Source organism: Xenopus tropicalis, chromosome 7 (assembly GCF_000004195.4).
Source record: "Xenopus tropicalis strain Nigerian chromosome 7, UCB_Xtro_10.0, whole genome shotgun sequence".
In the NCBI taxonomy this organism is placed as follows: Eukaryota; Metazoa; Chordata; class Amphibia; order Anura; family Pipidae; genus Xenopus; species Xenopus tropicalis.
Genome location: NC_030683.2, coordinates 5597154 through 5610913, shown reverse-complemented (window position 1 = coordinate 5610913; position 13760 = coordinate 5597154). Strand labels below are relative to the sequence as shown.

Below are 13760 nucleotides of genomic sequence, written 5' to 3'. Positions count from 1 at the left end.
ATGATGTCCAAGCAGCCCCCCTGCATCTTTGGATTAAGAGATTAAAAGGAGACTAGTGGGCACTGCTTCTCCCTCTCCCCCTCTTCATATTTCTGGTATGATAATTGCCTAAACTGATTTGCACTTTCACAAAAGCCCCCGGGATCCTTTGTAGCCCGAACACAGCAAACGAGTTTTTTTTTCTCCTATCAATGGGTATAAAACTGATTAATGCAGTCTATCAGGATAAGGAGCAAATGAACCGTGCCCAAACACAACTGGAGGGATCAGAAAACAAGCCCCTTCCTTGGCAGTCTTGCTTCCAACTTTCTCTTTTATGTTAGACCCTCAATTAGGTATTTTATTCTCCCTGCACTTCTTAGCTAACTTGTATGTGAAACCCAGGACAGGTGGGCAGGATGGGATAACCCAGTGCAAACCACAAATGAATGGACTATTTTGATCAAAGCCAGAACTCATCTAACCCCAGCTTGCAAAAAGAAAAAAAAAAAAATTGGATAAATTAAAACAAGGGTAAATAAATACGTTTGTGTTTCTACCGATGGCGCGTTATTCGCGCATTCGCAATCGGTTTGTTGAGTTAAGTGGCCAGAACTGGATATTTACTCCGCCAGCATTTGGATAAATCTTTATTGACAAAATATTGACAAGTTCCCATACTTCTTGGAAGTATATAGTGTGTTAGAATTCTAACAAATTAACACAAACACAAAAATATGTACAATCTGGTAATAGAAGACATTAGGGAAACGTTAGGATATTGTTGTTGTTGTTGTCCATATTTAGTAGCGTTTTACTATTGTGAAACAGAAAAAAAGAAAGATCTCAGTGCTTCCGAATTACTGTCCAAAAAAGTGATCAGTTCTGCAAAATGATCCACGAAAACGTCATTTTGGCGACTCCTTGCGACGAGTCTGTGGGGGTTAAAGCACCAGACACCGTGGGAAATGCTTCATATCCGCACAAACACTCCCCTCTGTTTATTTCTGCAGCATTAAAAATATTTTGTTTTTTAACTGAACAGCTGGAACCCCCAGGGATTTCTGTATAATCAATAAAATGGCGAATTATTTTGGGAGCAAATTCACATTCCTGATCTCCTACATTAACCCTTTCACCCTCCCCAGCACCGACAATTCCATGGTTGGCGCAGTCTTTATGTGCAAAGATTTCAGTTGCTGCCAAACTGCGTTTTCAGTCATCTTATTGCACCAAAAAGTTACCCTTCATGACGTCAGGAATCTGTAGGAAGATGGCCCCGCCCCCGCCGAAAGGGTGAGCGGTGATCTCTGCCAGCAGGGAAGGGCATACTAATGCCGAAACAACTACTTTTAAATTAGGAGGGGGGGGGTTGTTTTATGGAGGTTGTGCAGCCATATAAACCCACCTATGTGGCGATTTGTCATGCATTTCAAGTTTTATGGAATAATAATAATAAAAAAGGTTTTTTTCTATCATGTTTGGTGGGTTCTGGCTGTTTGGGGGGGTCATTTTGAAAAAGAAATGTTGGAAGTGCAAAAGAACGAAATCTTGCGATACGATAACGCAGTCCTTATTCACTGAATACCTGTGGGTGACCTTGGCCCCTGCTGGTTGACCTTGAAGCCCAGGCCACTCCGGGGGGGGGGGCTGCCCGTCTTCTCCGCTTTCCGCCTTGCGAGTTCTGGTTCTGAGCTCAGTCCGGCCCGACTCCCTGGGAGCTCAAACACTTTTAGGATTTTCTTCGTTTGAAAGTTAATTGAAAGCAAAAGTCTGTGGAAGTCCCAAGTGCTTAATGGTTAATCGTCCGAGGTGACGTCGATCTCCTCCGGACTGGCCTGCTTGGTGGCGAGCCTCCATCGGTTGATGTGATGGGCCCCTTTTTTCTTCTGCGACGAGTCGGAACCCTCTTCCTCCAGTTTCTGCCGTTTGAACTTTGTCCTTCTGTTCTGAAACCAAACTTTTACCTGGGGGGGGGGGGGGGGGGCAGAAAAAGACACATTATTAAACATTCATTCTGCTGTATTAAAGGTCAACTAAAGCCAAAATCTTCCTTCTATTGTATTTACAGCATTGTCACCTTTACAGTCTGCAGCAGGACCGTCATCTAAACATTTGGGGCCCCATCCCAAATACACCAATGCCCCTGCAACTGCCCCTGCAACTGCCCCTGTCCAATGGTTGCCCAGTGATTTACTGTAGCCTCGCAATAGGGAGCCAGGAGGCGCTTTCTGTCCTGGGAAATGTTCCCACCGACTACATTGTGCCCCCCCACACTACAATATCCAATCGATTTAATTTGTAACTAAATATCCAGCCGATATAATAATTGTAGAGTCTATTATTTTTATATAATTAAGTTACCCTTTATTTCTGCATCAATATATTGATTTTCGTTCTCCCAACCCCCCAGCAATACAAATACATTTCCCCATAGCTATAACCAGACAGTGCGACCCCCCCAGCTACACTACACCAATAACTGGAGGGCCGCAGCCAATCAAAGAGCCGCTTATGTGTACATTGATTTTCAGATGATTTCGCACACTTCGTTATATACTTATACGAACAAGACATTACATGTGTGTTATTACATGTTATATTCATGACACACGGCAGCAATTACATATTAACCCATACACTGCCGGAGCTGCCTAAACCTAAATCGATAACACGGGTGAATAAAAGACAAAAAGGGTCGTCTGCGATTTTAGACATTTTTTTTTGCTGTCGGCCTAACACAAACAGAAGCGCCGAACTATGTATAAATAATATAAATTATATAATCGCCTTTTAAAAAACGACTTTTTTTCCCCATAGTTTTATAGTATAAAACACCACAATCCACTTTACGTTAAACACCGGGTCCCTAAGCAACAGAATAAATAAATGTATAATTCGCCAACTACAATCGCAAACTGCCTATGAACTACAATCGCAAAATACCCCAATCTCTAAAATCTAAAAATACAACAGTCGCTTGCTTTTTGCCCACATACACATTTATCTATACCTATATACATACATATAAAATATCATCTTTGTTCTGCAGCCTTGGGAACGAAAATCGTATGAATTCGTTCGTTTGCATGGGAATAGTCAACAAGACACCAGGAAAGCAGAATAAAATAACACGGGGATTCGAATATTTTATCAAATACATTTCTTTTGCCGTGAATTGCGAACAGATCGAACACAAACAGGCGATTTAGGTCTGTGCCTGCAGCTGTCAGATAAGTAAAACTCCCGACTTTGGGGAATAGAAAGGTCTTTAATCGCCTTGATTTCGGCGAACTCGGAGCGGCTGGGATATTTGGGACTGGGGGGGGGGGGGGGGTAGTTAAGCGCATTACTGCGTATTACTCTGAATTTATATCACCCTCTATCAATTGGAACAAGGGTGAGTTTAATTTGCTTTTAGTTTGCTAATTGAAGAGGGGGAGGAAGGTTCACGTCTGTGTGTTGATCTGTTAATAAAAAAAAATGGCTCTTTGGACAAAAGCCCCCAAGTAGAATCGGAATCAGTCAGTACAAAGACCCCCTTAAATGCCGCTTTCCAATTGCCATAAGCCTGACCGAACCCTTTTTCCCCCCCAACTTCAGAAAGCGGCCCGCATTGTATTGTCTGGTCGGGGGGGGGGGGGGGCTTACCCAATCGCAGAATTGCAGGACCCCTTTCGAAACTCCGAAAATATAAAAGTGTTACAACTTAATCCTCCCCAGGCCTGGATACACGGGGGGGGGGTGAACTGTACCAATCGCCCCCTTATCCTTTACTTAAATAAAATCGCTTCTTGTCTGCAGAGCAGCCCCGGAGCAACCGAATAACCATTATTATTATTATTATCTGCGACCCCCATACACTTATACCTACTGGGGGGGGATTAATATTATCCAAATAGAGTCAATTCGATTTCATTTCATTTTAACGGATTATTAACGCCCAATTAAAAAAATGTGTTTTTTTTTAAACTATGAAATAATTATAGACAATAATTACTAACGACCTTATTAAATCATTCTTTCTATTAAATTACAACCAACAAAATAAACACGATATGGAGCCGACAAGGGCCAATTGAAACACAATACGCGATTGCGATTTTACTCTCTATCGAATTCGCAAACGTAGGGGCAGTTTTATAGAAAAACAACGATCGGACAGATCGAATTGGCTCGTAACAATGCAGGTTGCAATGTAAACACATTATCGCAATTACAACACTTCAGCGGTTTATTACAGCAGGAAGTTCTAGGAAACGGCACATAATAAATTACTGATTAACCATCAGTGTAAATACTGATTAAGGATATCGAGAAATATTTTGTCAGAGGGAAAATTACGAAGGTGTGAAATATGTCAGTTTGCCACAATCGTTTAGCTGGTGACGCAGAGCAGGGCTGCGGGGCCAATCAGCAGCCGCGCAAAGGAATTGGGAGTTTGGGTGCCTTTAGATTGGATCTTGGGGGGGTGCAATAGGTATAGGGAAATTGTATTTATTACTGTTGTGGTTATTCGGTGTTATTTTGCACTTTGGAAGCACCTATAGATTGAAGAATACGTTGCGCCAAGCGCTAAGTGTTTGCGTTTATCATAGGCCAAACACTGTAGAAGTAGAGCAATGTTCAGCAATAGGATCCCTGGGGCACTTGAACACTATAACCCCCCCCCCCCCATACCCGACCTGCCCCTACCTGGGTCTCGGTGAGGCTGAGACTGTGCGCCAACTGTTTCCTTTCTGCGCCCACAACGTAGTGGTTCTTCTCGAAGGCGTGTTCCAGGCGCAGTAACTGAGACGGGGAGAAGGCTGTGCGGATCCGTTTGGGTTTCCGGGCCAGTGCATTGTGTAGGAGGAAACTCTCCGCACTTGTGTCGTTCCCTGGGGGGGTAACAGAATGAGCAGAGGGGTAAGTTACTGTACAACTGCCCCTCACCTACAGCTCCTGGCAAATACAGTCTGGTAACAGCCCCAACGCTTTCTGCCCCAGTCCCTTCCCTGTAGCTTCACAAACACCTCAAATATTACTAACTACCCCTCCTCCCCCGAACTGGGGCAAATCCATCGCTACAGACCCCTCTCCTTCCTGCCCTATTGCCCCACAAGCCTGGGCAGGGATCACATGTTACTGAACTCCCTGGTTCTTTATTACTAACTGCCTGTTATTTCCTGGGTACAGCCCCCCCTCATTGCCCAAGTTACTAAATACCCCTCACTTCTTAATTTTGGGTTTCAGGCCCTGTCTGCTCCCTTCGCTATTTACTAACAACCCCTCACTGTTTAAATTCTGAATAAAATACGAAAATACGAAAGTATAAAATCTCCTTTCTGAAACCAACAAACTGCCCCAGCCCATCCAATACACACACATTTTACATGTTAAGGACACAGGGAATTAACACTTCATTCAACCACAGTAAATACCCCGGTACCTGTCGGTTAATACAAATAAACACCCCGCTTTTTGTCTGTAAAATAAACCCTGCTTATTATAAATATCCCGGTTTGCGCCTTATTTATACCCTGGTATTTTATTTAATATGTGCGCAAATACCCCAATACTAGGAACATACACACACACATATATATATACCCCAAAACCCTGGAACTACCCCGACATGTAAATAAAACTGTAAAGGTGGGAAAGGAGTAGGAAGAAAACGCACAGACATTTATATTTATATATTATATAATATTTTATATTTATAGGAGTGGGTTTTGAAATAAAATGTAACAAGGGCAAAAAAATATATATATTGCTTTGAAGAATAATGTAAGTATATGGGCACAGGGCAACATTTAGTATATGTGTGTGTGTATATATATATATATAACGTTGAATTTCTAACCTCTAGTAATAGAATTAAACACACTAACAATATAACAATATACTTTAGCTGCGCAAAAGCGCCAGATGCGCCACAGGTGCACCAACAAGCGATGACCTGCACTCTCCAGGTTCTAATCAAGTAATTAGTTAATTAAATAAAGGCTATTCATTATAGAAGGGCACTAGTTCACGGCTGGTAATGGAGCTCCTTTCCCAGAGGCTGGCCCCCAAACTGCCTGGGATTTTCAACATTCATTTAACAAAATGGGAAATCTTTTTGGCGCAAAATGAATCGATTTCTAGGTGGAAGTTAATATGAAATATTGGAGTTGGAGTGACAGTGGTGGGTGCTGCTATTATTGGGTGGGGATCCTGCTTGGATTGGGTGCTGGGAATCAGAATCAGGGGAAGACGCAGGCAGGGAGCTGCGACAATGTGCTTCCCATTACTCCCCCAGCCTTCCCCTCGGCCCAGGACCTGCCTCTCCTAAAATGTCTGACTGCAGCTGAACTTTATTCCCCCCCTGCCAAACCCAATTTGCCTCCTGGGGTAAAGCATCCAATATCGGGGTATTGAGGTACCCCCCAGTTCTTTATTTCGTTACATTATTCAGCCAATAAAAAGAGCCAGAAATCAGTCTCATTAAAGCGCCGAGGGCTCCACTTGGGCTCCATTTAATTTCGTTTGAAATGTGTTTATTTGACAAATGTGTCGCTTTCCCATTAACTGACAGTTTCAGTTCAGGTGGCACCCAATTTATTCCTGTAATATTCTCCCAAGGATAAAGGCCCCAGTCAGCAGGAAATTCGGGGGGAGTTATATAAAGCGCCTACAATAACCGATTGGCCGACTTCAAACACTGACAATTCTATGGGAGATGGAAATGTATCTGATATATCATCAATATATCGCTGCTATATATGTGTGCGCAAAGTTTAGCTCCTGTCATTCTGTGTGCGCAAAGTTTAGCCCCTGTCATTCTGTGTGCGCAAAGTTTAGCCCCTGTCATTCTGTGTGCACAAAGTTTAGCTCCTGTCATTCTGTGTGCGCAAAGTTTAGCCCCTGTCATTCTGTGTGCGCAAAGTTTAGCCCCTGACATTCTGTGCGCGCAAAGTTTAGCCCCTGTCATTCTGTGTGCGCAAAGTTTAGCCCCTGTCATTCTGTGTGCGCAAAGTTTAACCCCTGTCATTCTGTGTGCGCAAAGTTTAACCCCTGTCATTCTGTGCGTTCCAGGCGCAATCCCACATGTATACTATGAGATATGTGTGCGCCACAGAGTTGAATATTTATTTCTATTGAGTTTTAATTAAAAAAATAAACCTCTCTAAAAAAAAACCGCCCATAATATCATATTTTTCTTATTTTCCTTTTTGCTGGATTTTTTTTAATTGAGAATAAAAACAGATTTCACTTGAAATTTCCCCAAATTAAAAAATTCCGTTCCCAGGAAAATAAAGGGCTTTGGGAATGTGGAATCTCCGGGCCTCGTCCCCGGCCGCACATTGAGGCAGAACAATCTCTACTTTCAGTTTTGAGCCGAGAAAGGAACTGAAGGCGATCGGTCGCTACTTTCTCCGTGCGATTAAAACATGTGTTTCTAATCGCATAAAAATAAACATATGGGAAGATCTTTTAATAGATCTCGTAGCCAGGAATGTTGATTCCATTCGCTCTGAACTTTTGTAGGGACTGAAACGAAAGGGGGGGGGAAAAAATAATGTGAATTCGGCTAAAGGGGAAGCAAAGGCGCAAAGGCGCTGTTTTTGTGCGTATTTGTTGTGTATATTTTTTTTGGCATTTGGGTTGTTGGTCGCTGACAGATCGGCTCATTAGCTCTTTTACCCTCATTGTAGGGAAAGTCTAATCTGCTTGATCACCTCGTTTAGCTGAAGATCAAAGCCCCCTGGAGTAAACAGTGAGAGATCTATAGGTCGCCCCCCTCCCTGGTCTGTGAGCAACATGGGGTTGAATTAGGGGGGGTGCAGCCTGTTGCCCTCAGACTTGGGGACACATTCAGCCCCCCCCCCCTATCGTTCTGGCTTGATTGACACACAATAAAATGTCAAGAAGTTTTGGGAAAGGGGGGGGGTCGCCACTTACCTTGGAATCTGTGTCCCAGGTACCGGTACCGATGTATTAACCAAGGGTAGAAAGTTGAGGGGTCCCGTTGCTGAGATGCAAAAAGGGGGTGCGGGGAGTGAGAGGTGGGCAGGGGGTGCGCTGCCAGGGCATGGGGTGGGGGCACAGGGTGCACAGGGACTGCCGGGTTGGGTGGGTGAGAAACGGCCTCTGCGAAGACCAAGTCCGGGTTGGAATAGACCCCCCTGCCCGTAGGGTGGAAGCCGTTGAGGAAGGGGTTCATGGGGGCCGAGTTGGCATAGCTGAGGGCGGCCGGTCGGATTGGCTCTTCGGAACGGGAGACTGGCAAGGGACTGTCTTTGGCCACCAAGGACTCGATAGTAAAGCACCTTTTTGGGGTGGGTTGGAACATGGTGCCCCCCGAACCCCGATCCCCTCCCGTGTCAGCCAGTAGTTCAGGGGTGGGGGGGAGGAGAAGGGCCCAGACCGCAACGGAGAGGGGGCTAAAACCAAGCGCAAAATCTCCAGCGGAATCTCCAACTTTAGAAGAATCCTCGGCCGATCGCAGTCTCTGGCAGTGATTTGAAAAGGGCGAGCGACAGTAGTCGGCAACGGTGCGACTCCCCCCAACTCCGCGGACTCTTCCTCCGTCGCAACAGACACGGTGCGATGCGTTTAGCAAGTCCGAAGACGATCCATGGATGTGCCCTAAACTTGTGCTAACGATCTGTTAGTGACTGCGGCTAATTAGTGCAGACGCACTCAGCTCCCTGCGCAGCCGCCGACAGGTCTGATTGGACGAGAGGAGAGAGGGGCGGGTCCCGGCGCTTCAGAGCGCAAAGCCCGGAGAGTCCGATCCAGACTGGAATGGGAAGGGGCTCTGCTGCCAAACCGTAAACTGCCCCTCTGCCCCTGGGAGGGCGGGGCTAACTAGAGGCAGGGCAATCATAATAATTAGCACTCAGGCAGGTTGGTACTAATTACAGCAACTAACATTGGGCAGGATCAGCCTTGGGGGGGGGGCCTGCAGCAACTACTGCTGAACTACAACTCTCACTTCCCCATGAGACTATCGACCTGGGTCGTATCGTCCCGTCTGATCTGTTTCCCCACAGCTCGCCCACAAGGCTAGCAATCCATCGGGTACAGGAGACACTTGCAGGGATCGAACTGACTCGCCAAGCGAACTCTCGGGGGATCTGCCACACACGATCCAATGCAGGTACTATATCTTGGGGATCTGCCAGACACTTGCCCGAGTGGGCTGCTCTAGGGTCCCCCCTGGCTGTAGCAGTGCGGGGGGGGGGGGGGTAGGATCGGCTGCCGGGCACTAGTGCATTACACACTCCCCAGTCAGATGGGAGATTTACACCCCTGTGCAGCCTGGGAACTTGATCCAATCGTGTGACCCAACCCAGCCTGTCTCTTGCTGTCTCATTCACTGTCTCTCTCACTGTCTCATTCACCGGCCGCTTCTTCCCATTCACTCACCTTCCCAATTCATGGGGCCACTTTCCTGCCTCCGGTGTTCTTCGACTTACCCCGACCCGACTCGACCCCAGGAGACCTGCCCGGACAGGAGCCTTGGGAATGCCCAGCCTGGCAGTGCCCACCGGGAAACGACTTGTGCCTCATGGAGATCAGCGGGGGATCGGGGTAAAGTAACAAGTAAGTGGCACCAGGAAGGGGTAAAATAATATTATAAGAACCCCCGCAGGTACTTCCATGGGATCGATCCTCAGTGCAGCCTGAACTACCCCCAGCCCCTGAGATACCCCATCCCCTAAGATACCCCCAGCCCCTAAGATACCCCCAGCCCCTAAGATACCCCCAGCCCCTGAAATACCCCCACCCCCCTAAGATACCCCCATCCCTTGAGATTCCCCCAGCCCCTGAAATACCCCCATCCCCTGAGATACCCCCATCCCCTGAGATACCCCAACCCCCCAGAGATAACCCAACCCCCAGAGATACCCCCACCCCCTAAGATACCCCCAGAAATACCCCACCCCCTGAAATACCCCCAGAAATACCCCCACCCCCTGAGATACCCACCCTAGGACCCTGTCTCAGGTGCAATGTTATGCCAGGCACATTAACCCTTTCACTCCCAGGCTGTTCAGTGTGCCAGCTTCAGTCCCGGGTTCTTTAACCCTATGTGCGCCAGAATCTCATTCTCACAGACCAGACAGAACTTTCTCTGTCCAGTCGTGACCCAATATACAGTGGAGCAACTTATTACATTTACATGGTGCAATACTGTTCATTTATCTGCCTTGGTAGAAAGTTACTCTTTAGGCCCCACTTACCCCACACCCCCATAACTATACCACCCCCCCCCCCCCCCCCAATACTGAATTAACTAGTATGTAGAGATACTGACATAAAAGTGCGTTGTGGGAAGGGTAATAATGGAGGGGCAGCCCCCCCTCCCCCCCCCATCTTGTTCCAGAGCCTGCAGAAAGGTTCCAGAGCCCAAGGAGCAACTAGAGCGTTTCCAGAGCAGGTGGAGCGTTTCTAGAGCTGGGAGAGGGGTACAGATCTGGGTTCTAGAGCCGTTCCAGAGCACAGAGCGCTGTTCCAGGACACACGGAGCGGCTCCAGTCCCCGGATTTTGCCGTTTTCTCTCCCAGCTGCGATTGCACAAGGGCCGCCACCCTGCGCTCATTGGCCCGGCGCTTCCCCGCTGCTGCCCGCTGATTGGCAGGGAAGGGATTATTATCTGCTCATCAGGATTCTATTTTTGCCAATTACATTCTTCTCAAGTGAAGTACCAGCAGGTATCTGCGCCCTCATACAATTAATGATGCGGAGGGGGGGGGGGGGGGCGCTCATTCTATTAGGGCAGTTGGGTCATTTATCTGCTGGGACCTTTCATCTAAATAAAATGTTTGTCAGTCACACAAAGGCCTCTAATTTCCTCCCATTAGTGAGAGCAGGTACTTAACCCCTGCAATGCCAAGGCGCAGCCAAGATCAGACTCCCCGGCTGCGGGGTATGTAAGGGCTCAGTTGCGCCAGAATCGCCAGGTTGCGCTTACTGAAAATTCTAAGGCCTCCCCCCCCCCCCCCCCCCCCCCCAGCTACAAACTGTCTGTAGTGTAAAGGGGACTTCACTCCTCTACCATTCATTTACTGCCCCCCAGTTACATGAAATACCCCCCCCCCTCACTGGAACCCCTAAACCAAAAAGAACATTCTCAATCTCTGCACCCCCGTTTAACCCCTTACCCACAGAGGAATAGCAACGGCTTGTGGCCCCCCAGGCCCCAGTGCAAGTCTCTATTACAGCCCCCCTCCCCATTAGGCCAGGGTGTATTTAGCGCATAATCTCTCCAAACCTGGGAATTTCTCACCCACTGTGAAAAAAAGAATCCCGAAATAATTTTATAATTTAACAAGAAAATAATTATGTGCTCAGACCTGTGTTTGGGGGCTTCGTAGTTTCTATTCGAGCTGGACCCCAACCTTGACTCATAATACCTATATCTATCTATCTATCTATCTATCTATCTATCTATCTATCTATCATCTATCTATCTATCATCTATCTATCTATATATATATACACATACATATACACACATATGTACTAAATATATAAATCACCCCATAATCTAAACCTTTACTAGAATGACCCCCCCCATACTAACCTACAGTATAATATACATTATTTATTCCATAGCGCATAATATAATTAGCGCACAGACGCTATAGTCCATATACTGAATTATAATTTCTATGTACTATGGATATTGCGCTTTCTGTATTATACGCACATTATCTAATCTGCAAAAACCATGGACTTTCCTTATTCCGATCTATAATGTATATTACACAGAATGCAGGTTCCATAATCAACTCCGTATCTTGGCACATTTAATCTAAAATACAATGTATTCTCCATATTATCTCGGTTCTGCCTTGCGAAATGTACCGTAACTTGTGCGATAAACGATATAATCCATATTCTGTAATGCGCCGTATGTATATCTGATATGTACTATACAGAGAAAGCCATAATGCCAGTAACCAATGGGCAGGGCCGATCAGTGGGTCGGTATCGCCGCCGAACCGTAGGGAAGGATTAAGTAAGGGATCCCGGGAGCAAAGGCCAATATATAAAGACACACACATGTATATAATGTACTGGCGATTGTCGCACTACAGACAGGATTCTAGCGCTGGGAAATAGTTTGAGATCTCTGAGCCTTTATTGGAATATTCTTTAATTAAATTGCTGGGGGTTCGGGGGAATATATCAAATATTGGTTATGGCAGAATAAATGGTTTGAATTTGAGTACATGTGTCTGTGTATATATATATATATGTATATGTGTGTGTAAATATATATATATATATATATATATAATAAGTAAGTATTATATAGTAACAAGTAAGTATATATAATATGTAAGTATAGCTATAGTTATACACACATACAGGCACAGGGGAATTATTACATAGGATAAATTATCAACCAGAACCTTTAATCGCAAGACCCAAACTTTAACTGGAAACATTTTGCGCTGTATTTATTAAAAGTCCAGTGACTGTAGAACTTCTATCCCTGTATCTTTGTATTCCGACTGTGTCTGCGTTATGTCTACCTCTTTGTATCTATGCAAACACATACATAGATATAGGCAATAGATAAGTATATTATTTATAGATGATGATAAATAGATAGATGATGATGATAGATAGATAGATAGATAGATAGATAGATAGATAGATAGATAGATAGATAGATAGATAGATAGATAATAGGTAGAGAGGGAGAGATATTTATAGTAGAAATCGCTCTTTCATAACTATATGTATGTATAGAGAGGAAAAAGGCAGCGATACACACACACACTAGAGGAACATAGAAATATCGGTAGACATCAGTATATTGGGCTTTAGAAATATCACTTCTGTTTGTCTTGTTATAGTTTAACCCACAATACATTGATAGATACATAGATAGATAGATAGATAGATAGATAGATAGATAGATAGATAGATAAATGAATAGATAGATCATAGATAGATTATAGATAGATGATAGATAGATAGATAGATAGATAGATAGATAGATAGATAGATAGATACATAGATAGATACATAGATAGATAGATAGATGTTATATAGATAGATAATAGATAGATAGATGATGATAGATAGATAGATAGATAGATATAGATATATAGACGATCAACCATCTGTTTATTTCCACATTTGCACACTCACACTCTACACACAGACACTTATTACTAGAAATCGCATTGCTCTGTCTCTTTCTCTCTGAAGCACAAGAGTCAGACAAAGCCGCACCTACTGTGTATCTCTATTTGGAGAAATCGCAGTGCCCGCATACAGCGGCTGCAACACAAACACAGACACAGACAGTAATACAGTAATATAATATGTGTGTGTGTGTAACAATCGCCATCTCCTGGCTCTTTCTCTCTGCGACCAGAGCAGACAAATACCGATATATATATATATACACTGTCGGCCCACCTGTGTGCGGAGCCCTATTTAGGGGCAAGCAGGGCATTAAATAGTTAATAACAAATGCGGACCCAGGTGAAACAAGAGGCAATTTTGTTGTGCTGGGGGGAACCAGAGGTGTCGGATAATTAGAAGCTTTTAAACGGTGCGATTTGTTACCTTGTATCAGCTTTAAATAACGATAAATAGATTTAAGCGTGCCCGGCCCGGCATTTAGTGGCCATTAAGGCGAGTAATATATGTGAATTTATGCACAGGGCTTGTGCCCCCCCCCACACTGGGAGTCAGGCCTGGCAGGGGGGGGGCAGCCCGACGTGCCCACGAATATAGTAGGTGGGTTACTGATTGCACTGGCTCTGGGGTCTCAGGCAAAG

At 45.1% G+C, this 13760-nt stretch overlaps 1 protein-coding gene across 1 annotated transcript; it reads right to left on the bottom strand.

The window, feature by feature from the left end:
- Positions 1-616: 616 nt before the first annotated feature.
- Positions 617-8602, bottom strand: emx2 (empty spiracles homeobox 2). The gene is given in 3 exon segments (NM_001134812.1): positions 617-1946; positions 4675-4859; positions 7909-8602. Coding segments are annotated over 3 exon segments (744 nt in total). The 5' UTR covers positions 8300-8602; the 3' UTR covers positions 617-1778.
- Positions 8603-13760: the final 5158 nt, after the last annotated feature.